The 26129-nt window shown below is 33.8% G+C and overlaps 1 protein-coding gene and 1 long non-coding RNA gene across 8 annotated transcripts in view; both read left to right on the top strand.

Moving 5' to 3' along the window:
* The first annotated feature begins 1054 nt into the window (after positions 1–1054).
* Positions 1055–4694, top strand: LOC131175571 (uncharacterized). 3 transcript variants are annotated; one of them, XR_009145749.1, is made up of 3 exons: positions 1055–1397; positions 1486–1587; positions 3839–4694. It is a non-coding gene; the product is annotated as an uncharacterized LOC131175571 (long non-coding RNA). The 3 variants fall into 3 exon arrangements; XR_009145748.1 differs by lacking the exon at positions 1486–1587; XR_009145747.1 differs by having other exon boundaries at positions 1055–1587.
* Positions 4695–7118: 2424 nt separating this feature from the next.
* The window catches only part of LOC110647216 (mediator of RNA polymerase II transcription subunit 13), a 28230-nt gene continuing 9219 nt past the window's right edge, over positions 7119–26129 (top strand). For 3 of the 5 annotated variants that reach the window (XM_021800943.2, XM_021800941.2, XM_021800938.2), the window contains exons 1-13: positions 7119–7269; positions 7768–7880; positions 8747–8820; positions 8973–9112; positions 9231–9317; positions 9596–9683; positions 9772–9852; positions 11221–11295; positions 11396–11475; positions 21632–21710; positions 21809–22141; positions 22457–22516; positions 24937–25183. In XM_021800943.2, the coding sequence (XP_021656635.2) occupies positions 7857–7880; positions 8747–8820; positions 8973–9112; positions 9231–9317; positions 9596–9683; positions 9772–9852; positions 11221–11295; positions 11396–11475; positions 21632–21710; positions 21809–22141; positions 22457–22516; positions 24937–25183 (1368 nt within the window). In that variant the 5' untranslated portion in view covers positions 7119–7269; positions 7768–7856. Of the gene's footprint in view, positions 7270–7313; positions 7432–7767; positions 7881–8746; positions 8821–8972; positions 9113–9230; positions 9318–9595; positions 9684–9771; positions 9853–11220; positions 11296–11395; positions 11476–21631; positions 21711–21808; positions 22142–22456; positions 22517–24936; positions 25184–26129 lie in introns of those variants that run through there. The other 2 variants (XM_021800940.2, XM_021800939.2) reach the window with 2 other exon arrangements.

Here is a 26129-nt window from a genome sequence, read left to right as displayed (position 1 = left end):
ACCAATGAAAAGTAAGGTGGAATTTTGACTTTCCCCCCTTGGGAACCGAAGAGAAAGTCAAGTGGTGAGTGGAAGGATAATAACTTTTATTATCCTCGGTTTATTTTCTCTCCGATTAGGAGAGAAAATAAGATGCGGCGAGTGATTTTTGTATTGTCAATGATGAAATTACACTTATATCCTCTGACCTATATACAAAATTGGAGTTTTTTAGGGTCTGTTTGGATGGGTGAGGAAAGGGTAATTAATAGGAGGGTAAGGGAGGGTAAGAAGGGTTATAATAAAAAAATTTTTACATTTGAAAAGAGGTGAATTAATGGAAAGGTAAGTAGAGATAATGTTTATTTTTTATGTTTGGAAAGAAGTGAAAGGAGGTTAAATAATTATTAAAATTATAAAAATATCTTTTTTTATTAGATAAAATTTATTCTTTATTTTTTTTAATATGTAAATTAAGACATTTTATTTTTAGTTTAATGACTTATAATTTATATTTTTTATTATCTTTTTATATTAGACCATGATATATACTATTTCAACATTCAACTTAGATATATATAAAGTAATACAAATTTCATTTTACATCTTTTAAAATATTTTATTTTTTTAAAAGGTAGGTAAAATATTATTGTTATAAAACAAATTTTTATAATTTTTTATTTATTAAGTAAAAAGATAAAATTAATATTTTTTCTATAAGAATTCAAAATTCACAAAATTCACGAGAGAGAGCAAAGAAATTAGATACAGCCACAAAGAGAAGACCTTTATTTATGATAGTAAACTAAATTTATTATTAATGAATATAATTAAATTTTTAATAAAAAATTAAAAATACAATAAAAAAATAAAAAATAAAATAATTTTTATCTCTCACCTCTCCTACTTACACCCCAATTTAAAGTATAAAAAAAATTAAGATTTAAAAAATAAGAGATAATACCCTTACCTTTCACCCACAGGATATAATAATTACTTAATCCTAATTACCCTTATTTACCCTTTCCTCACTCTACCCAAATCTATTTACCCTTATTTACCCTTTCCTCACCCCCACCAAAACAGACCCAGGCACCCTCTCAAGAGGAAAAGAGAAATGCCTAATCCCAACACTCTTTGTTTAAAATTCCCTTCTTCTCCTAGCTAAACGATTCAACGTTATCCATCTACCATCGATTTTCCTTCATTGGCTTGTTCCTTGAAGGAAAATCATAGATTTGAAACATTATTAAATAGCTAGGGCTTTTGAAGCCATACAGAAATTTGGTTGCAGATTGGGTATCCAACAAGGACAACACCGTTCGAAGCTTCTCAATCTTCATTGGAGGAGCTTCACTCTTAGCTGTGCTCTTCAATCGCGCCGCTTCTGGTATAGCTCTATTTGCCAGTGCCAGTAGGTAAATTGCTCTTCATTGTGTGGGTTTCTTTCAATTGATTAATTGCAAATGTGAAAAATAATGGGTGGAAGTTGATTATTTCTGTAAGATTTCCATCTACCAAATGCTTGATGCAATTAGGGTGCTGGAGATTAACCCAAGACACCCAATCATAAAGGAGCTCCGTGAGAGAGTAGTCAAGGACCCTGAGGTACATTTTATAGAATTTTTAGTTAACATTGTGTGGATGTGGATGTGTGGGACTATACATTTATAGGAATAATTTGGATACCAGAATTACGTTAGCGGGTTTGCCATCTTAGCAGAACTCAATTCTGATCTAAGTATAATGGTTTATGCCTTTTAAAACATTCTTTTGGGCATGATAGTTGTGTGCCTTGTATATTCTAACTCATTTATCAAAGTGTGTACAAGAGTCTCATCAGTGAGTGCAGCCTGCAATGAGGTTGGCTTAGTGGCTAGGAACTAGCTGCTAGGTGCCAGAGAAAATAGTATGGTATTGCAATTCACAAGATGCTTTACTGCAAGTGCTATGCAGTGATGAGTGGGGTAAGGGGTCGTATGGTCAGATTTGAGAATAACCAAGTCGCTAGTTTGGCTTAGTGGCTAGGAACTGGCTGCCAGCTGCTAGAGAAACTAGTATGGTAATGGAATTCACAAGAAGCTTTTGCTGCAAGTGCTATGCAATGATGAGTGGAATGAGGGGTCATATGGTCATATTTGAGGAAAACTGTGTGGTTATTTTCATGGAATTTGTGAAATTTTAATTCTGCGCACTCATAACCCCCTATAGGTGTTATTTTTCATATGCAAGTGGTTAATTGGTAGATTAATTTGATTTTATTTTGCTACTCTAGGTATATGTTTGAGTGAAATGAAGGGCCTTTGCTGCATCTCTGCAAAGTATTTTCATGTGCATTAAAAATTTCAGTCTTTAACAGTACAAGGAGGTACTCCTCTCCATCTTTGCTGGGAGTATGGGGTATATATAGGATTCTATACATATTCTTCTTCTTTGTTGGGAGTATAGGTACTTCTACCTTTTGCACCAAAAATTGACCACAAAAGTTGCATGCTGATAAGCTTGATTGACTTCGTCCTCCGCTATAACATTATAATTCAAAATATATTGTTTATTATTTATTTTTTATATAAAATTTCTTAAAAAAAAACCATAAATATTTGATTTACTCAATCACTAAATCAAGTGATATATACTATTATTTGTTGATTCCCTTGTTCATACAAAGTAGAATACAGAAGCCAAACTGAGATAAAAGAATCAAGAGAGATATGCAATTGATAATAATAGTAAGAGTTTACAAGCAGCATGTGTGTGCAATCAATGGAGAAATTTATTGGCTTCTATATGAGAAAATAATTAAGATTTATTTTTTGAGATGAATAAATGAGAATTAAGAGGCTTTCGATTAATTAATTAGAATGTGAATTGATAAGCAGTATTATAAGCGAGCTATTAGGCTTAGCAAAGCCCTTAATTTTAAGCATCAACTTTTTCTCTTGATTATATTTAAGCCCATGTCATAATTAGGCTTTACAAAGCCATCAATACTTGAACAATATACCATATTTGTTTGGGCCAATTTGAGTGGCCTATAGTTCATATTATCTATTGAAGTATATTATTTTCTTATTTCTTTTTATTAATTCTATTTATGTTCTCTGTCTGCTAAAATTCTATTTTAACATGATAAAATATAAATGTATTTAATAAAATTAATTTATTTATAATAATAAAAAATGCTCATTGTAAATAATATAAAAATTTAAGGGTATTTTTGGCAATGTCAATGTCCCCTTCTTCCTTCACACTTTTATATATAGTATAAATTTACATGTATGAGTTATCTGATTATTGGAAGGTAGCAGAAGGTAAAATTTTAAGAAAGAAAGGGGAAATGCAATAATGATCAGCAATGTATATATTAATATTGTATTCAACCTCTGTTCATGTTATAATCTAGCATTTGATAATGCTAAATTTTTCCTAAGCCAAATTAGGTCTGCATTTGTCATAAATGCAGCATAATGACTTAAATGATTCTAATTCCATATTACCTTATTGACTGACATGTACATAGGAGAATTATGTATTTGAGGAGGATATTAATGCTTAGTAGTGGCGAGCCATCGATTAACCGAGTTGACCCAAACAAATTAAAATGAATTTCCAAAAGTGGCCCATTGGGTGATCCAAACTTGCACAATACTTAGTAGGGGTGAGGAAAGAAAATAAGCAGGGGAAAATAATTTTGATAAGATCTTTTCCCCTATTTGGATAAAGGTGAGAAAATAATAGAGAGAAGGAAATTTGGGTTTATTAAGTTAAAGTTTATTAGTCTATGTAGCATTAATTTTTGAACTATTGCAGCTTTGTTTAAGTAATTAAGTACTGAGTAAATGACATTTTTTTAATGTAGGAAAAGCCAGAATCACACAAGTGGATGCGTACACCTATCAATAATTATGATAAATTATTTGAGCTTCATGGTGAGCAAAGAGCTACTGGTGAATATGCAGAAAGTGCAAGGGAAAAAGTTAGAAGTTGGCAAAGAGAGGGAAGTTCATCCCAAATTGATTTGAATGACACATTTGTAATGTAGTAATGCCTGATAGTGATATCAATTGGAGTAATGAGGTTACTAATAACGAATTGAATAGTCCAGAACCTTCACTGCAATCTTAAGGCACTTCTTCTAGAGGTTCCAAATGCAAAACTTCTATCATGGAAATGTTAGACAATATGAAAAATTGAACTCAGGAATTGAACGTGTCTCTGAGGTCTTGGAAAGAGGAAACATGATTGTAGAAAAGTCTCTTGCAATTCTAGAAAGTGGCTAACCCCAATATTATAAGGAGGAAGAGTTATTTGCAGAGTTGGAATCAATACGAGTCCATCCAGATTTTGTGATGACTGCTTATTGTTATCTTTCAAAAAATCCATCAGCAACGAGATCCTTTTTTGGTGTTTCGCGTGCAAGGTGATTAGAATGGTTGATGAGGATTATGTCTGACAAGTGACTAGAAGATTCAAACCAATTGAATGCATGTGGTAACACTAATATTATCTAGAAGCTTTAGGTAAATTGAATGCATGTGGTAACACTGACATTAGCTAGTGTTATATGAACTTATTTTGTATGATTGTGTTGGGTAAGAATGCTAAACAGTATTTTGATTAATACATTATGATTTAATGATTATTAGGAGTTATCGTTAATATCAGAACTAGATTCTACTTGAATCGTTTATGATAAGGAAATGGTATTTGATCGTAACTTCAATTAGTAGATCTTTTATTTTATTTCAAGAAAGAGACTTCAATATCCCTTGCAATTGAAAGTTTGCTAACTTAGTGTGCTGCTGTTTCATGTCATTTATGTCTCATGAATGGTCATTGATCTGTAGAGTGCCCAAGGACTGTTGTAAGTCTGCTCTTGGTTGGTTTGAAGGGTTAAAAATATCATATTATTATGTTGGTAGTAGAAAATGGATGTGGATGCTTAATTTGGCACTCAACTATTGCTGGTGTAATAATAGATGGATGTTATTAAGTAAAAGTGACAGTATTATATTTCAGTTTCTCTTCTAAAACAAGAAATTGTATTTTAGGGAGTAAGCAAGTTTTGTTTAGATGTGTAAGAATTCTACTTTCCACCGTCTCTTTCATTCGCATGTTATGGTGGATTTTTAATAAATATATTAATTACAAATTATTAAAATATAGTTTTAAATTAAATTTATTTTATTTTAATAATAAAAATATTAAAATAACTAAATAAATTTTCTTTTAAAAAATTACTTTGAATTTTCAATTGTACCAATATGAAATCACACAGAGCTATTCCCATTCCCATGGAAATTTCATACTTAAAAAAAGAGGGCATTGGGCTATAAGCATGATGAGCAAAAATATGACAACATTCGGCTCCAAAGTCATAAAAATATGAAATCACATTCATGTGAAAAGAGGTCATAGGCTACCACATTTTGAGACCACATTTTGAGAAAATGACCAATATGGGAAATTTTAATTTCGTAAAATAAGGGCTAAGTAGTAATTTTAATTATTTTTTTTCCTCTCCTTCACTTCCCAAACAAGGGAAAATATATTTATTTTCCTTCTATTTTTTTTTTCACTTATCCAAACACAAGAAGGAAAAAAAAAGAGGGAAAATAAAAATATAAACCGTTCTTTTTTTTTCCTTCCTCTCCCTCAAATTATCTAAACACAGTGTTAATGTCAGTAGAATTCAGGGGCGGACCATGCACATATCGGACCCACACACATATATATAATTTTTTTATATGACATATTAATGAAATATTATGCATGTCTAGATTGCAGGTAGATGTTTTAAAAATTTGCCTATAGGTAAGACAAAGTGTAATAAACATGCATGAAACTTATCAAGCACATTCTTTTTTGACATTGGTGGATGGTCAATTCGTGCAAGGGGGATGAGGAAAACAAATGCTTATACAACGATATAAGAAACCAAGTGGTACCGATGGTCTTTTTGAATTAGATTTATGACTTTGAAATTCTTTTGAATTTGGCGACAATATTGATTTTGTTTTTCTTATCCTTTAATGGTTATAAAACACATGAATCAAACCAAAATCGACCTAAACCAACTGCCAACTCTCCATTAAAAAGAGGTTTGATTATTGGCTAAAATGATTGTAGGTTTGTATTTAGGGGTGTGCAATTTCGATTTTGATTCTAATATGCTTAAGAAACTAAAATTGAACTAAACTTTTGATTTGGGTCTTTGATAATTTGATTTCTGTTTAATTTTAGTTCTCAATGTTTCCATTTTAATTCAGTTGAATCTAATTCTTATTTAGATTTTCATTTTTGAAATAATTTTATAAAATTATTATCATATAAATCATACATGAATTATTATTGAAGCTCTAAAATTAATTGTTAATATATAATATATAGTTTAGCTTGTTTAATTATATAATATTTAATTATAATATATTATACAAATAAAAGCACATTATATAATATACTAATAAATTTTTTACATATGTTTCGCTTTTTAGTGAGTAATCAAAATTAAATCCAATAAAAATAATAAAATATATTTAATTTGATACAGTTTGAAATAATTTAATATGATTCTTCTATTTAGTTTGAAAACTAAAAAATTGTGCACACCCTATTTGTATACGGAAAAAATTATTATTTAATCAATTTATTTTAATAAAATTAATTTTTTTATTTTAATAAAATTAATTATTTTATTTTGATATTTTAAAAATTATATTATTTAATCAATATATTTTTATTTTATTTACTCTTTAGTTATTCTAATCATTTTATACATTAATTGAAATTTTATTCAATTCCTATAATTTAAAAATAACAAATTATATTTCTAAAAAGAAAAAATATAATATATTTATTTTTAATTATTAAACTATTTAGTTCCTGTAATTATAATTTTTCTCTCGTTTAAATATATTAACTAATAAAAAATTTGATTTAAAATAAATAAAAAATTAAAAAGTAAATAAAATAAAAAAAATATATTTTTAAATTAAGAAGAGTAAATAATTAATTTGTTAAAATAGAATGTTAAAAAGCAAATTTGTAGCCTGCTTAAAGCTGGCCACTTTCTGTAGCCCAGGCCCATGAAAACGTCAGATCGAACTTGGGTTGGCATGGATCTAGTACTACGCCGACCCATTAACATTGCCGAATGAATGTGCAATAACGATATCGGTCGGCTCGTTGAAACCTTAGACCTGCAGAGAGTGAAGAAGGAAACCTCTGTATTCTGTAATATCTTCTTCAACTACCGACAAAGCCATTCAATTTCTGGTTGCGTATATAAAGGTAATGATATTCTCTTGTTATTCTTTCCTCTTTTGTTTGGTTCTTGAGAAAATTGCGGGAATCTAAGAGAGAAAAGCTGAAAATATTGTCTCACAATCAAACACCTAATTCAATCCCAATTTCCAACAGCTTTCTCTAAATTCTACGCTACTCACTTTCCATGTAAGCACAAAAATGGTTAATTGGGGTTTTTGTTCTAATCTCCTATCATATTTCTATGTTTGAAATCTAAATTCTTCACTAGTTGTTATTATTTTTTATTATTTTTTTCCCTTTTCTCTTCTAACTTTGATTCGTTTATCAAAATTTATAAACTTTACATAACTTGATTTTCTATTTTTAAATTATTTTGTTATTTTTGATCGAGAATTGGCTTATAAGGTTTAATTTGTGATTACATCCCAGGTATAATTTTGTCAGTGTCAACTTAGTTAAATACTTTTTTTTTCTTATTTTCTGGGTTATTATAGTTTATATGTCCCGACGATTTATTTGCAGGTGGAGATATGCGTTGAGAGGGTTTTGCAGTGGAGGGTTTTGGGAGTACTGAGGAGCTCTCGGGTAGGGAGCATTAGCAGTTTAAAGTGATGTGGACAAATGTTTTTAGAATTGTATGTTTCTCGCCTAGCTTTTATTTATTTTTTTGGCCTTGAGTTTCTGAATTATGTTTTTATATGTTATTTATTACTACTGGTTGGTTGGCTGGGGGTGCTGTCATTTTGTTTCTCAATTTTGTTGTTTTATATACCTATTGTAGCATAAGGGGAAAAATGTTGTTATATGACTGCCTGAGCTCTCACACCTGATAAGTAGTTATTATTTAATTTCAAGATAACTGAGGGAATGTTAAACTCGGGTGGAAGTTTGTAAAAGGTGGACAGAGATTGTTTCTTGCAACATGATCGGATTTTGAATTTTTATTTTGATTCATGACTGGGGTTGTTTCTTGCAAGTTGTTTAGTCAATATAATTGATTATGAAATTTTTATTCGGATGACCATGGGCCATTGCTTAATCTGACACTGATAGGCTAGGGGCAGATTTCTGATGAATGGGGAAGAATTGGAAAGTATCATCTGCAAAATATGTAATATTTGATTTTAGTTGTTGCAAGATATTGACTACTCATCCTTAAAAATAAGGGCACTTTGCACTATTTTGGAGTTTCTCTTTTATTACTGCTCAAATGGTGGGATAGGGGTCCATTAGTTTTGCTATTTTTGTTTTAGTGATGTTATACCTGTTGGTGCAAACCGCTATAATTTTTGTAAACTTAGCTAGTCTTTTAATAAGGTGCAAGCGTCCTTTGGGGTATGCTTTTTTTAATTTTGCCCTTTTCCTGTCTTCTCTTTTCTTTTCTCTCTTCTTACATCTTTAAATTGCTATGGATCCATTGTCTGAAATTTACTGGTGAAATACCTCTTTTCTTTTCACTTTCATCACTCTTCCAATTTTACATTATTGCCTATTTCTATAGGGAGGCCTTCATCATGTATCATGGTTCCAGTTTCTCCCTAATGAATCTGATTTGAACTCTCTACTGGATAAGAGGTAAAATACCAGTATTTTTTGTATCTTTGTCTTCTATTAGAACTAAAGAAAATCTAATCAAGTGCCATTGCATGCCTAAAATACTGATTAAATATGCTCTCTTTTTTATTTTATTTTATTTATTTATTTAAGTTTTTTTTGAGGTTGGGCAGTATAAAGTTAGAGCAGAAAGATGCTGCTACATGGCTTGTGCTTTGGTCTCATTTGCAGTTGCAGAAAGACGGATTTCTCAGCACTTGGACCAATTCCTTTGTTGGACCTTGGGATCCATCTCAGGGTTTGCACAATCCAGGTAAGGACTACAAACACTGGTCAATTAATCCTTAAGTCCATTTAGAAGGGAAAGAGAAAGGGAATGAACATCGGTTATGGTGCATCTGACAATGTCTAGTTTTATGAATGCCTGACAGATGAGAAAATAAAACTCTGGCTTTTTCTTCCTGGGCGTCATTCTTCTGTTGTTGAGAAGGCTCAAGCTGCTGTGTCTAGATTAAGAGGTAAAATTTATTCCCTAGTTTTTGTTGCTCTCTCTCTCTCTCTCTCTCTCCCTCTCTCGCTATATCCTTAATTGTTATTAGCCTGGGAGGTAATGAAATGTTCATTCTGTTACTTAAGTACTTAACCAATTATTACTCCTTTTCAATTCTCTCTTCTCTCTCTCTCTCTCTCTCTCTCTCTCTCTCTCGCTCTCTCCCTCTGTGTGCAATATTTTCTTGTGGTATTTGCGTATATGGCATATTACTAATATTTTAATATTTTGTGCATCTGTTATAAGTTGTTGCCTCTGGAATTTGGGTGGCTCCTGGGGACAATGAAGAAGTTGCTGCGGCCCTTTCTCAGTCTTTAAGGAATTGTATAGAAAAGTAAACTTTCTTTCTTTCCCATACTCTTAGGTGTTAAATGTCATCCATCATGATTGTATTTTGAAAATTTCTGTACTGAAATTGGCAGAGCTCTTGTTGGACTTTCTTACATGAGATTCGGAGATGTGTTTTCGAAGTATAACCCATCTCAAAGTGAAGGACTCTTCAGGTTAGATATAATTAATTGTTATGAGTTATAGTATAAATATTTATTAGTTAATACTTTGATCAGTTTTTTATAATACTAGTGATGAGTATGATGTCAATAATTTAATAGTATTGTGATTGTAGCATTTCTTTTGCTGTTGCTGCTGTTTTTGCTTTCTTCTTGATGTGTACTCAAGCCAGTCCATAGTTAAACCTCACGGCATCTATTGGTAGTTTTGTGTTTGGCTCATGGTACTGGTAGTAATAGACGCATGGCACCCTATTTGGGTGTACTTTTATGTTGAGAGGTCTGAGGTCCATTGGGCTTAGAGCTACAAAATGGTTAGTACCTTCCCTTGTTCCACAAACCTTCTTCCCCCTATAGACTCATGGCACCCTATTTGGGTGTACTTTTATGTTGAGAGGTCTGAGGTCCATTGGGCTTAGAGCTACAAAATGGTTAGTACCTTCCCTTGTTCCACAAACCTTCTTCCCCCTATCTTAATGGGATTCAAACCTGATATCCACTGTTAGGGTGTTTCCTTGGGGATGCACATATATTTACTTCATTCTAATTATAGAGTTTTCATCCACTTTTATATTAATGATGGAATGTTTGAGGTGATCAAAGATGAATTGATTGACAAAGAATGAAGTGAGCTAATGATTTTGTCTTAAACAAGGTTAATTTGAGTAACCTAAAGAGTGGACTTCTTCATTGTATTGGCATTCTGGGCTGGTTCAAGAAATAAGAACCAGAACCATGAGAATGAGGTGCTTCTTTTTTCTTTTTCTTTTTTTTTTTTTTGGGGGGGGGGGGGGGGTGTGGAACCATTGACTGGCTTGACCAGACCGGTTTGACCAGACCGGTTTTGGTTCCAAACTAGACCTTGACTAGGTCTAATGTTGTGAATCAAACAAGATAAATTGGTGCACTTCGTGAGGAATACTATTTCGTGACCAAATGAGTCCTTAGTCCATGTGACATTGTTTCTATAATGAACCTTCTTGTTTGACATGCTAAGTTGCTAAAAGGTACCTAACTTTTGTGTCACGTAATAATTTTATAATTACAATACTTCAATTTTTGTTGCTTACCTCTGACTTCTTCAATGATAGTTATTGTTTTCTATTGTTTTTTATTGTTTTTACTTCTTCACTTCTTTTATTCTTTTCCATTTGTTTTCCAGTGAGGTCGATGTTTCAATGATAGATATTTTCCATTGCTTATAACCTCTCTCTCTCTCTCTCTCTCTCTCTCTCTCTCTCTCTCATATATATATATATATAACTGTTTATGCTTATCAATGATTGCAGTTTTTGATATTTGAGTTTTGTGGGATCAAATGGGTGTTTTGGTTTAGTTAATTTTCAATTGGTATTAATGCAGGAGACAACCTACAGTTGAGTTCATCTTTGCTGCTACTGAAGAGGCAATCTTTGTGCATGTCAGAATATCTGCAAAGTTAGTGGAATTTCATACCTTAGTTCGTTTTGTGGTTCTGATGTTTTGTGCTGTATAAAGCTTGGTTAAATTTTTATTGATCTGTCTTGTTTGTTAATAGGCATATCCGGCCACTTTCAACCAGTGACATAGAAAAAGTGTTAAAGTGTTCTGCTAATAATTCTGGTTACAAGCTTCCAGGTATGCTGTATTTTGGCATACACTTGTAATATGCTCATATTTGTTCGAAATGATGTGCACTTTCCTTAGAAACCATATCAAGGGTGTTTGATCCAACACTTCTCTTTGGCCTGTATATTGTTGCATATAAGTGTTATTTATTTAATTAATTTATTTTTTAAAAGAGATTTGGAATGAAGGGCCTTCATGTAGAGCAGGTTAAGGAATCAGTCTACAAATACTTTTATGGTTGGAAAATCTTAAGCAACTGATGAGTTTTAGGGTTCTAATTTTAAGGAAGAAGGGGTTTTGGGATTAGGAAATTGAAGTAGAGCTTGTAAGAGTGATGAAAGAAAAGAAATTGTATGTTGCTGCGTCTGTGAACAATACCAGAGGTGCTTTGGGAGCAGAATAGAGAAGCAGCAAAAACTTGTTAAAAAAAAGGTACATTGGTAGAGTGCATAGTTTGTCTATTCAATGCAAGTTCAAATGAAAAACTTTGGGATGTTGCGACTTGTCTTTTCAGGCTTTTCAGGTACATTGGTATCATCGTTGTGAGGAAGCATGCTTGAAAGATTCTTGGTCAACGTGATCAATTATGTTCTTACAAGTGTTTGACAAGAGTGGTTGTAGATGAGCTAGCAATTGCGAAAGACTTGGCTGTTACTTACATTAGGCTTGTAGTCCCATTGACCTGAATGTTCTCCACTTCTTTTGCATTTTCAAGGACACTACAAAGGCATCAAAGAGTCATTTTGGCTTTATGCCTGGCTGGTATATCTATAATAATTCCTGTCTTTTTGTTAAAAAGATTAAAGGAAATTTATATAGGAGAGGAAGAAAGATCTACTCATGTTATTCATTGATCTAGAAAAGGCATATGATAAGAGTATTGATGTAGCACCAAAAAAAAAAAAAAAGAGGCAAACAATAAGGGAAAGAAGAACTAATTCTCAATTTTGTATTAATCTTGAATAATTATCATATAAAAGTCTAAAGCTAATAATAATAGAAATTCTAGGTTCTTTTTATAGAGTTCACAATCCTAATCAGATGAGGAATAAAAACCCTAATTCAAATCTAATTAGGAATATTAAATAAGGTAAACTTCCTAAATATAATACTAATCCTAATGACAATAGAATTACTAAATGATAAAACTAATAGACCTCCTAAATAATAAAACTTAAATTTCCTAATTTTACATTGAATAGAACTCCTAATTTTGATCTTCTTATACTACATCTCCTGGTTGGAAAAAAGTTGTTCTTGAGTCTTGAAGTGCTGAAGGATCACAAACCAGATGTGGAGAACACACTATCTTCTTGGATGGTAGTTACAAGATTAACTCGAAGAAGTTTTTGCTTTTTTTGTATTATTGGGAATATCTAGACAGATAAAATCAATTAAGACAATATTTAAAAGGCGCTTTAATTCAATAGAAACAACTTGATTTTCTTCAATATCTATTGAAGTTACAATGGCTTGATTAACTTGATCAACTTATTGCTATAGAATAGGCTCTTCAACATGTGAATGCCTCCACAATCAAATCTTCAGAAGATTCTTCAAGTTGCTGTTTTGTTCCTCATTTCATCTTGAAGCTGCTCTTTGAATTCTTCTTCTTCTTCATCTTCAACTTAAAACTTCTTTTCTTGCTTTGCAATTTTAATTTCTCCTCTAAGTTCTCGCACAACTGTTGACATCGTATTGAGATCTGCTTTAATGTTTACTAAGGTTGAAATAAAAAATTCTTCCTTGCATTCTTCCAACTCTTTTTCACTAACTTGTAGGAATTGTTGTAAATCTTCATATTCTCTTTCCTTATCTAGCCAAATTTGTTTTACTTATTGATATTTACAGCGTAAGAAAGAACATCTTTCATGATCACGACTATAGATATCTAACCAATGGCATATAAAAAGTAATGGACCCTCATGGAATTTATGTCATAATATTTTTCTTCAAGGACATTTTTATAGTAATTGATCTCATCTCTTAGTCTCTTTGTATAAGTTTCTGTGATATTCAAATTAAGAAATCATACCTCATTGAAGAATTGGAATTTCACCTTTCATGAGTTTTTTTAAGGATGCTGATATGGCAAAGACTTATGGCGTGATAGGCTGCTACGGCGTTGATGTGTTGTTGACTGAGCCATGAGGTTGGTGAGGAGAGAGAAATAGGTTAGAATGTGCACATAAAGGAGCTATGAGTTTGCCTTCAAATCTGAGCACAAATAGGACCCAACCCACATCAAACTGTTTTTTCGATGCCAAGAAAGGAGCTTTTAGTGGTCGACGAGGTGCATGGTAACAATTGAGTTTCTGTCTGACCTGGAGTGGAGTTGGGTTGGGTCCAATCTGATTGGATTTGGTGGTTGTGTTGTTAAAAAGGCTGTTGTTTGATGATGCATCCTGAAGATCTGTGGTGTTGGAAGAGGCTGCTCTTTGTTAGGTTTAGATTTGAGTCTAGATTTTGACCCGAATGGATCTCTACCTTCAATATAAGTATGGCGGTCGGAGTTGCTGCGCTGGGGTCGTCTCAGGCTAGCGAGTCTCACAACATCAATGTTGAGGCCTGTAGAAAGAGATGATTCTCCTTAATTTTAATTAATCTGTACATGGGTATATATATATACAATTGATTCATATAATTGTGTTCTGCTAATTAGGAAGAAATCCTAAATAGGAATATAGAATACAGAATATACAGAGAAATAATATAGTGAATGACTTTCCATAACACTCTCCCTCAAGTTGGAGCATAGATGTTAATCATACCTAACTTGTTACAAATGTAGTCAGTCATAGCTCCATTCAATGCTTTTGTGAAAATATGTCCTAACTGCTCTCCAGTTTTGATGTGTCCTGTTGAGATGATCTGTTGTTGAATCTTTTCACGAACAAAGTGACAATCAATCTTAATATGTTTGGTCCGCTCATGAAACACCGGATTAGAAGCAATATGGAGTGCAGCTTGATTATCACACCACAATTTCGCAGGCAGGGAGGTCTTAAAACCTGTCTCATCTAGTAATTGAAGTATCCACATTACCTCACATACTGATTGTGCCATGGCTCTGTATTCGGATTCAGCACTAGATCGAGAAACTAAACTCTGCTTCTTGTTTCTCCAAGACACCAAATTTTCTCCAACAAAAACGCAATATTCAGTGGTTGACCTTCTGTCAACCTTAGATCTAGCCCAGTCGACATCTGAAAAACATTCAACATTCAAATGCCCATAATTACTATATAACAAATCTCTTCCTGGAGCGCCTTTCAGATAACACAAGATTTGTCCCAAGGCTTCCCAATGAGCAATAGTTGGGGAAGACATAAACTGACTTACCACACTAACAACATAAGCAATGTTAGGACGAGTGACTGTAAGGTAGTTCAATTTTCCTACTAATCTCCTGTATTTCTCTGGATTTTCCTGTCTCTGTAAATAGATCGAGGACATATTTTTCTGAGATAAGAAAATACCCTTCTTACTTCTCATAACTTAAATACCCAAGAAATACTTTAATAATCCCAAGTCTTTGGTCTGAAACTGGGCTTGGAGGAAGGTTTTAAGAGATGAAATACCTGCAGAGTCACTCTCAGTGATGACAATGCCATCCACATAGACTACCAGGAGAATTAGACCAGCCTCAGATTGCCTATAAAATACTTAAGTGATCAAACTTACTCTTTTGCATACCAAATTTCTATACTGCTTCACTGAATCTCCCAAACCAGGCCCTAGGACTTTGTTTCAAGTCATAAAGAGACTTCAGAAGCCTACAAATTTTACCCAACTTCCTCTGAGGAACAAACCCAGGTGGTTGCTCCATATACACCTCCTCCTGAAGATCACCATGAAGGAAAGCATTCTTGATATCCAATTGGTGCAGGGGCCAATCATATGTAGTTGCTAAAGAGATAAACAAGCGAACAGAAGTAAGGTTAGCTACAGGAGAAAAAGTGTCAGAGTAATCAACCCCAGATGTCTGAGCATATCCTTTTGCTACAAGGCGTGGCTTTAACCTAGCCACAGAACTATCAAGATTTACCTTTACTGTAAATATCTATTTGCAACCAATAGCTTTCTTACCAGTGGGCAAAGGCAACAGTTCCCATGTACCATTACCATCTAAAGCCTCCATTTTCTCTTTCATAGCAGCACACTAGCCAGGATGAGACAGTGCCTCACCAACAGTATTAGGGATAGGAACAGAGTCTAAAGAAGTAACAAAATATCGAGAACAAGAAGACAATTGATTATAAGAAACAAAAGAAGAGATAGAGTAAGTACATGAACGTTTACCTTTACGAAGAGCAATGGGTAAGTCTAGATCAGAATCATGATCAGTATGAGGTACATGATCTCCCAACGAAGTAGCTGGTGGAGGATCTGAGTCAGGAATCTCCAATCTCCTGGAATAAACATGAACAACGGGAGGTCGAGTAGGTCTAGAGACAGAAGGAACAAGCTGTGGGAGAGGACTAGACATTGGTTGGACAATATATATTAAGAGATCATCCTCCTCCCCCTGACTCTTATACACAGATGATTGAGGAAAAAATGGAGTGAACTCAAAAAATGTGACATCTGCAGAAACAAGATAACGATTAAGAGTAGGAGAGAAACAATTGTACCCTTTTTGGAGCTTAGAGTACCCAAGGAAGACACATTTGAGAGACTTTGGATCCAATTTAGTAACCTGTGAACGAACATCTTGCACAAAACAGGTACAATAAAAAAGACGGGGTTCAATAGGGAACAATGATTTTGTAGGAAACAAAGCAGTATAAGGAATATCCCCATTAAGGACAGAAGACGGCATACGATTGATAAAAAAATATGCTGTAGAAACTGCATCCGCCCAAAAGTGTTTAGGAACTTTCATCTGAAAAAGAAGAGTACGAGTTACCTTAAGAAGATGCCAATTTTTTCTTTTGGTCATGCCATTTTGGGATGGGGTATTCGCAAAGGAAGACTGGTGAAGAATGCCATTTTATGTCATATAAGACTGAAATTGTGCTGAAAAGTATTCTTTGACATTGTCACTTCTTAATATGCGCACAAAATTGAGTTTTGATTTCATTACAAAAGGCACAAAAGATAGAAAATAACTAAGAACGATTCTTCATTAAATATAACCAGGTAATACGAGAGTTATCATCAATAAAAGTAACAAAATAACGAAATCCAGTTTTAGAAGTAATAGAACAAGGATCCCAAACATCAGAATGAACTAAATCAAAAGGGATGAAGCCCATTTATTGACTCTAGACACAGAAGGCAAACGATGATGTTTTGTAAACTGACACGGTTCACATTCTAGTACTGATAAAGATTGAAACTGAGGATACAACTTCTTCATGGTAGACAAAGAAGGATGGCCCAATCTACAATGAGCTTCAAGAGGAGTTAAGGTACTGGAGCAAATAAGCGACCGCGGTACATGATTTTTCAGAATGTAGAGACCACCTGACTCATGTCTTTTGCCAATAATCTGCTTCGTCGTAAGATCCTGAAACAAACACTGGTAAGGAAAAAAGGAAACAGAATAATTTAAGGTACGAGTAAGTTTACTAACAGAAAGTAGATCAAAAGAGAATTTTGGTAGACACAAAACAAATGACAAAGAAATTGACGAAGTCGGGTTCGCAGTTCCAGAACCCATGACACAAGAAGTAGAACAATCAGCTAAAGTAACAATAGAGGAAGCTAGATTAGACTGAAAAGCAGATAGAAGACTAGAATTACCTGTCATGTGATCTGTCGCACCAGAATCAATAACCCATTTGGATGAGGAAGACACAAGGCATGTAGTGGATTTACCTGACTCAGCGATCACAGTGACAAGGGAACTGGTAGGCTTTAGAGATGCCTGATACTGGAAAAACTGTGCAAAATCCTCTGCAGATACCAAAACAGTTTTCTCAGGGGAAGATACTGTAGAATCCTCTGTCGCCATATTTGCCATCTGTGATCGCTGATTTTTCCTCTTAAGTTGCGGACAATTATATTTTGTATGGCCAGCCTCATGGCAATAATAACAAATGACTCCTCTTGAGTCCTGATTAGAACTAGCCTCTCCATTACGCCGATTACTTCTATTGCCTGTAATTACTTCTCTACTTTCTCTTCTATTATCCTGTTGTACTTGTCCATTTGGATTACGGCTAATAAGAGCACTACTGGCAGGCTGTGAAGATTGGGTACTCTCTAGACGAAGGACCCGTGTGAATGTTTCATGCAAAGAGGAAATCTCAAAAGTGGAGAGAATATGAGATTTAGCAGTTTTATATTCTGAAAGAAGGCCTGTAAGAAAACTCATAACAGCTAGTTGCTCCTATTGGGCCTGCTGAACTTTCACATCAGGACTAAAAGGCAATAATACATTAAGTTCCTCATATACCCGTTTAAAATTCATAAAATAAGCCGTGAGAGATTTATCCTCTTTCTTAGCACGGTAGAATGCTTTACAAACATTAAGAATACGAGAGGTATTCCCGTTACCAGAATACAGAAAATCTAAGTAATCCATTAATTCTTTAACAAATTCACAGTGATTAATTAAACTAATTACCTCACTGTGAATCGAGTTCCGAAGTTGAAAAACAACCGAGCATCCTCCCTTAGCCAAGTTTGTCGTGTATCATCAGTAGGTGGATCTTTAGTAAGGTGATCATCCTTATCAATGCTACGCAAATAGACCCTAACAATTTTACTCCACTCCAGGTAATTCGAACCATTAAGTTTGTGTTCCGTGATCTTAGTCATCACTGGAATCACATCAGAAATAACATTCTTTTTGTCTGCTATTTATTGAGACAAAGAAAACTAACCAAAATGCTAATCCAAAGTGCTTACAGCAGCAAAATAACCCAAAATCACAAATCAAGCAAATACCGAAATGGGATCTGAGAGCTAAACCTCAGAAGCCCTTTAATGGTGTACTGGATCAGGCAACAACACACATTGGTGGAATGAGGGGGTTGAGGCGACGTCGGCGATGTTGATCGGAGTCGAAACGGCCGATCGGCTGCCAAGGTCTCTCCTGAGCTGGGTGGTGAGAACAAATAGTCACCCTAGATGGATGACCTGCTCTGATACCATGTAGAAAGAGATGATTCTCCTTAATTTCAATTAATTTGTACATGGTTATATATATACAATTGATTCCCATAATTGTGTTCTACTAATTAGGAAGAAATTATAAATAGGAATATTATATAGAGAAATAATATAGTGATTGACTTTCCATAATAAGGCCATTGGATGGCTAGGCGGTGATGGCTTGGTGAAGGGAAGGGCGGTGCTACTTCTAGTTGCAATGCTTTGTTTCACGAAGCTTTATTTATTTTTTTGTTTGTTATTATTTTTAAACAAAAAATGATAGCAAAAATTTAGAAAGCTGAGGGAAAATATTTTCATGAAGCTATGGGTATTTGGGATTGATGTTAGGCTCTGATACCAAATTGATGTAGCATCACAAAGAACAAAGGCAAATAATAAAGGAAAAGAGAACTAATTCTCAAATTATATTAATCTCAAATAATTATCAAATTAAAGTCTAAAGCTAATAATGATAGAAACCCTAGGTCTTTTTTATAGAGTTCACAACCCTAATCAAATTAGGAATAGAAGCCCTAATTCAAATCTAATTAGGAATATTAAATAAGATAAACTTCTTAAATATAATACTAATCCTAATAATAATAGAATTAATAAATAATAAAACTATAAATTTCCTAATTTTATATTGAGTAAAACTCCTAATTCAAATATTCCTATACTGCATTTAGTATTGAGAGAGGTTCTTTTGTGGGTGCTAGAGAAGAAAACAGTCAATCTCAAAGATATAAATGTTAGCAGTTACAAGCGTAAGAATAATAGGAGGGGATACGGATGAGTTCTCGTAACAACGTGTTTATATCAAGAATTGGCTTGGAGTCATTACCTGTTTGCCTTAGTTATGGAAGAGCTAACTAGTCACATTTAAGATGATGTTCTATGGTGCATATTATTTGCAAATGATGTTGTCATGATGGATGAAACTAGTGATAGAGTTCATCAAAAGTTAAGAGTTGTGGAGAAGGACTTTCGAGAATAAGTGTTTTAGGCTTAGTAAAAGTAAGATGGGATATGCACATTGTGGTTTTAGCTCTTGTAGAAGGAATGAATGAGAGATTTGATTGGATGGAGTTTGGTGCCAAAATGCAGCTAATTAAGATTAGGAATGACAATATTTGCCATAGAGTGCATGTAGCACACATTGGGAATAGAAAAAGGGGAGAGAGATAGAGGGGGTTGATTAAGATGGTTTGATCATGTTCAATATAGAGCATGGAATGTTTTCAGTGTGAAAGTATGATAAGCTAGTTAGGTTTGTTCATGGGTTGTATTGAATAAAATTTAATTCTATTCCAACCCAAGCAAACTTAAATAAGTGAATGGTGATTTCCCAATCCAATCCAACCAACCTGACTGCAAAAAATCTATAAGTTGGTTTGTCAGGTTAAATTACATCCAGCATTCCAAACCGCCCTAAGTTTAAAAGGCTAAAAGTGGATGCCATACTTGCTTTGTTACCAATTGATAATAACTTTTATTTTATAATTAAAATCATATTAATTAACTATAAAAATTCATATTAATAAAAAATAAAAAAAGATGCTCATTAAAATTTAAATAAACGTAATCATTAAAAATTTATAATTTATAATAAGAAAAATTAAATATAAAATAAATATACAGTCCCTGAAGCACAATTCCTTTGCATCTCCATAATACACAGTTCTATGATTTTGTCCAAAATATACACTCCATCAATATTAACAAAAATATAAAATTATAAAATGTTAATTAACTATTACATTTTCTGTGATATCAAAGCAAATGGATCTAATTTATTGAGATAATGTGATACGGGGTTATCAATGGATCACAAAGTATTGATATGATGTCCAAAAACTGGACCAGATTGAATAATGCAGTTCTGGTAGGATGATTCATTTGTGAAACCCGTCCGCCATGTCAAAATGGTAATCATCAGATAATTTTCTTGCAACCCAAAGGACTGGAGACCCTAGAAAGATGCAATTGTACTCATCAGTACAAGACCATGATTGCAAACATATATAGAATAATTCTGCAAGTGCCTAAAGCAGGCATTTGAAATCATTCAAGCATCCATGCTACTCTGTATCTGCAACTAGCTTAATCCCTTGAGCATATATGATTCTTCAGTTTGTAAAATTATCAACTTAAGTTACTCATTAATCAGCAGAGATTAGCGAATGAATAATGGACAATACTTTTCTTTTGAAAACTAGAAATGTATTAATAACAAATAACAACTCCAATGGCTCAATTACTAAGCTATATAGAATACCGCATTTGAGAGGAGGAAGCTGTTTAATGAGCCACTCCTTGGTGGGTGCTTCCCATTTGAGATGCTAATCAAGCTTCTGATGTTGAACCAGCATTTCTCTGTTTCTCAAATCCCTTCACTGGATCAGCATATGATTGAGTAAAAGGTCACCTGGACAGAAATGGCAAAACAAGCTTAGGTTAGGTTACAATGTATCATCCACTTGTATTCAACTTCATAGAGGAATTTGCTTCAACTTTTGATGGAAATAGATGGGGTACTTATGGAACAAACAAAGCAGTAGAATCAGAATTGAAGAAGGAAGTGTCATGGATGGATTAATCTCTGATCATTGTGTCATTTGTAAATACATATACAGCTCTTGAAGAATATCCAAGGAATGAAATGAAGTAAGCTTCTAAAATCAGATGATAATTGCTATACCAGTGAAAGTCAGGGCAATGGTTGACGGGAGCTAATCATCAGTGAAGAATGGGTATCCTCTGTTATCGAAAGATATATAATTTTTGGATATTGACGTGGAATTGCTTTCAAATAACGCTAAATGATGTAAAAATATCTTTGTTGCCAGTCCGAACTAGTTTGGGCTTAAGGCTTAGTTGTTGTATTTGTTGTTTGCTATTATTGGGGGTATGGCTAGTTTGATTAATGCCCCCTTTTCTTTTCCTACAATCTTCCTTCTTTATTAGCATGTGGTCACCATGTAACCATGATTTTCAAAGGCCACTTATGCCCCCTTCTTGCCTTGGCTCCCTTTAAATTTTCTTATTTTATGTCTTGCAGTCATTGTTTCTCCTCATGGAATGCGTGGTTGGCTCACAGGATGTTGTCCAAATGATCTTGTCAAGCAAGTTTATTTCAGGTTGGTTGTGTTTGATTGGTTAATCAGTATTTGTATTTTCTCATTTCCCTCCTTTTGCTGGATGTGTGTATGAGCTACCATCTTATTTTTCTCTTCAGCAGTTCTGGCAAGTTTAGGACATCAAATGGATTTATAGGTCTACCAAACCATTTTTCTCAAGGGCCTGGCTGCCTGCTGAGGGGGCAAAATTGCTATGTTGAAGTGACACTTGGTTGTCCTAGATCAGAAAGTGAGAAGGGATTGCGATCAAACTCAAATTTGATCAGGAACTTACCTAAGAATCACGTTGTGGAATCTCCTGCTATAGGAAGAGGTGATCATAAGGGACCTCCGGTTCAAACAGCTGTACATGAGAAAGCATTTATCTATCCAGCGGAGGCAGTAGTTGTTCCAGTCTTGCAAACATCTTTTGCTAGATCTTCTCTGAAAAGGTATATTTAAATTATGTGCTAATTATAATTTAGTTTGAATTGAAGTGCTCTAGTCGGATTGTTGGAATAATATCTACTGTGGCAGTAACATTCTTCTCATCTCAATTTTCATTCCCATATGCTACTTCTGTGTACATGCGCATGCATTAATCTGCATGGTTCAACAAAAACCATCTTTTTACGTTTTCTGTGTTTTGTTTCTGGGTAATAGTCTTAGGAATGTTTCATGGTTGACCTAGTAATGACACTTACTACTGACTAGTTTTAGTGTATTAATATACGTGACTTAAACTAGCAATTACTTTACTTTTGCAGATTTTGGCTCCAAAATTGGATAGGGCCATCATTGCCTGGTTCATCTTTCTTTATGCATTGGTTAGTGATTTTATTCTTCTTCTTCTCCCGCCTTATTAGCTTTCAGTTATGGCAGTTGTTGGAAAAAAAGATTTCACTGTTGAAGTATTGCTTCAGAAGTTTTTGCTTCTAAAATTTTCAGCATTTTGGTAGGTTGAGTTTATCTGGCCCATGGAGTGCTTCATTGTTTGAATAACTTTATTTGTACTGCCATCTCTTTTTGAATAACTTTATTTGTACTGCCATATCTTTTAGGTTACATATATTTGAATTCATGAATTCCTTATGTACAGGTATTCCATTTGAGGCTACTGAATCTAAATCCAAGCCATTCATTCTTCTAAATATTCATATGATGTCAAAATTGTTTGGTAACTCTAAGAAATAGGTGGCCTTCATATTGTTAGTGAATAGATTGAACTAGATTAATCAATGAATATCTTGAGAGCTGAGATTCCTCTATAACTTGATTTCATGGTGCATGAACTTTCATGTTCCTTTTTGCCCCATAATTCTTAAAAGCAAGATAGTAATTTTGGATGAGTGGCATACTTGTCAAACGTGCAAAGGCCAATGGCTACTTCGGGTCTGTGCTAGGTACAGTCCTGCTCCTGCAAGATGTGGGGCACACAGCACAACCCACTCAATTACTAGAATATGCATAAAACAGTTCTGCAGTGTTCTGAATTTGTTAGCAGTAAGAGTTGAATTGGCATTTAAAAGAATTGGTAATAGGGTATTTTACTATTTAGTTTTTGTGATTTACCATTATTAATACTTTGGTGTATCTATTTTGGAAAATAGACTATTTAGTCCCTCATTCTTGATTTTGTCACACACTTAGGTCCTTTCATTCATTATGGCCGTTAGTATTTAAGATAAACTACTATTTAATCCCTAGATATTGCAATTATTATAAACTACTATTTAATCCCTAGATATTGCAATTATTTATTGTGACATCCCAAGCCAAGGACTGCTTGGGATGAGAGCATCACTTGGGAAGGATTCCCACATCGACACAACAAAGTGAAAAAGATACATATAACCTTGGCTGTTAACTACTAAATAACTTGGGGTTAATCATTTTGGGCAAAGTGGTTTAGATCCTAAACGTTGTTTGGGTCAGTTCAGCTAGGGTATTACATTTACAGTTTCATCCCTCACTTTTATGATTATTTACAGTTTCTCTTCATCTCTCTCTACACATTTCTATCTCTTTCTCCCTCTCTCCAGTTTATGTCTCTTCCCCTCTCTCATCCACTTGTATCTCTCTCCCATTTTTGTCTCTCCCTCCTCCTCCTCTTTCTCTCTCTCTCTCTCTCTCTCTCTCTCTCTCTCTCTCTCTCTCTATATATATATATATATATATATATATACATATATGTTGTGTCTCTCTAACCCCTATTTTTTCTGTTTGTCTCTCTCCTCTGTTTCTCTCTTTTCCTCTCTCCTTGTTTCTCTCTCTTTTTGTCTCTCTCTAGGTGTGTGTAAGAGAGAGAGAGAGAGAGAGAGAAGGCGAGAGAGACAAAAATGGGAAAGAGATGGAGAGAGAGACATAAATAGGAGGGAGAGAGGAAGAGAGAGATAGAGGAAAAGAGAGAGGGGGAGAGACATAAATGGGAGAGAGAGAGGGAGAGAGACAAGGGGGAGACATACGAAGAGATGGAGAGAAACTGTAAATAATTGTAATAACTAGGGATTAAATAGTAATTTATTATTAAATACTAACGGCCAAAATGGACATGAAGACTTGAGTGTGTAACGGAAGCAAAACTGAGGGAATAAGTATTCTATTTTTCAAATACAAGCACGAAAGTGTTAATAATGGTAAAACATAGACTAAATAGTAAATTACCCTTGATAATAACCATTAATTATGCAAATAACAACACATTGAGACTACTTTGACATACTTTATGTGCCATGAGAGTGCAAAAAATAACTGCCAGCTTTGAGCGTTGTTCGACTCAAAGCACCACACTTGAATTCGAAATTTAAGCTACATCAATAATTAAAAGAAGGTAACCGTCAAGATTAGTTCAACATTAAATATGTGTACACAAGTTTCAAGCGAAAGAAATGAAGGGAGAACAGCATGAGTGCACTGGAATGTCCAAAGGACCAGATCTATTTGCAGATGTATACTATAGATTGTCATGCATATAATGTGCACCAGAACATGCTTAATTCCTTGTTTTCTTTAATGCAACTGTGTTGATTTGTTGTTTTGTGTCAAAATAGATATCTGATATGGTTTTTTTATGCTCAAACTAAATATTGATTTAATTCAGCCATTATTATCAATCTTTCTTTTCTTCTTCTTTTATTCTTTTTGTTGATATTTATGATTCTTTTTTTCATTAAGTATTATGATAATGTAGAGAGCTAGTTCTTGATGATTAATCTTCACTTGCTGCTCTTTGTACTTGTTTTTTCAGTGGTGGTGATATAGATAATATGGAAGGATCTTGGATTGAATCTAATGGTATACGTATACAGCGTGGCTATAACAGTAGTAGTAATAGTAATAGTAGCAGTATTGGCTCCATAAGCAGCAGTTCTAGTGATAGTGATCGCAGAATGACCACAGAAGCTGGTGATCTTGAGGCAGATGCAGATTCATTATCATGTAGACAATCTGGTTTATCTTCTAATGATCAGTTGGAAAATGATGGCCCCAAATTGGTATTACTTTTTTTTTTTTTACCCCCTAGTTTCATATTACTAATTGTATCATCTGTATATTCTGTTAGAGATATAAAACTATTCTTGGGGCTTTTACCTACAAACTTAAGCTTTTAGGTTGAGTGATTTCTTGACATGTTATCAGAGCCTCTCAGACTAAAAAGTGCAAAGTTCAAGTCCTGGCCAGTCCCATTTATTAAATAAATATCTTAGCATGAGGTAAAGTGGGTTTATGCTTGTTCACGATTCAAACCTTGTGGGCATTCGCGTGTGGGGGTGTGTTAGAGATATAAAACTATTATTGGGTCTCTCACCGACAAGCTAACGTTTTTAAGTTAAGTGGTTTCTTGACATATTCATACATTTGTTTTGGATTTTGGTGCATGGATTTAAATTGCAGTCGTGGGTAACATAAAAAAGGTTTGTAGTGGCTGTAACGTAATGGTAATGGCCTATTGCTACATTTTTTTTTTTTTGGGAAAAATTTGCAAAGTTAATGAAATGAATAGATATTTAAAGGTACAAGTAAAACTAAGATACACAACTAAATAATAAGCATAAATATTACACTTGTGAAGACTGGTAAGAGCCTTTTATAAGAAAAATGCCTTGAACATGTTACTTGGTATCTAGATTTAGAACCAAAAACAAAGCATATGGTAAGGATCTTACGAAGTGTCCTATTTCATTTTTCACATTTTTATTGATTAGGAAGTACGAACTACTAGGTACTGATTGTAAAGTTGTTTCTTTTAAAGTTTTAGGAGCTAAAAGTTTTTCTATTTGGTAGCTGCTTTAACAGTTGACTAATGGCAGGACCACATTTTATACATTTTCAAATATCGAGGATCATATATTATGATTTTAAATGAGGCCATTTGGTTAATAACAAAAAATAGTGGCATTCTTTTTATAATTATCTCCCCCTCCCCTCCTGCCCCAACCC

The sequence above is a fragment of the Hevea brasiliensis genome, chromosome 17 (genome assembly GCF_030052815.1).
Source record: "Hevea brasiliensis isolate MT/VB/25A 57/8 chromosome 17, ASM3005281v1, whole genome shotgun sequence".
Classification (NCBI taxonomy): Eukaryota; Viridiplantae; Streptophyta; class Magnoliopsida; order Malpighiales; family Euphorbiaceae; genus Hevea; species Hevea brasiliensis.
This window is presented reverse-complemented; position numbering and strand designations above follow the sequence as displayed.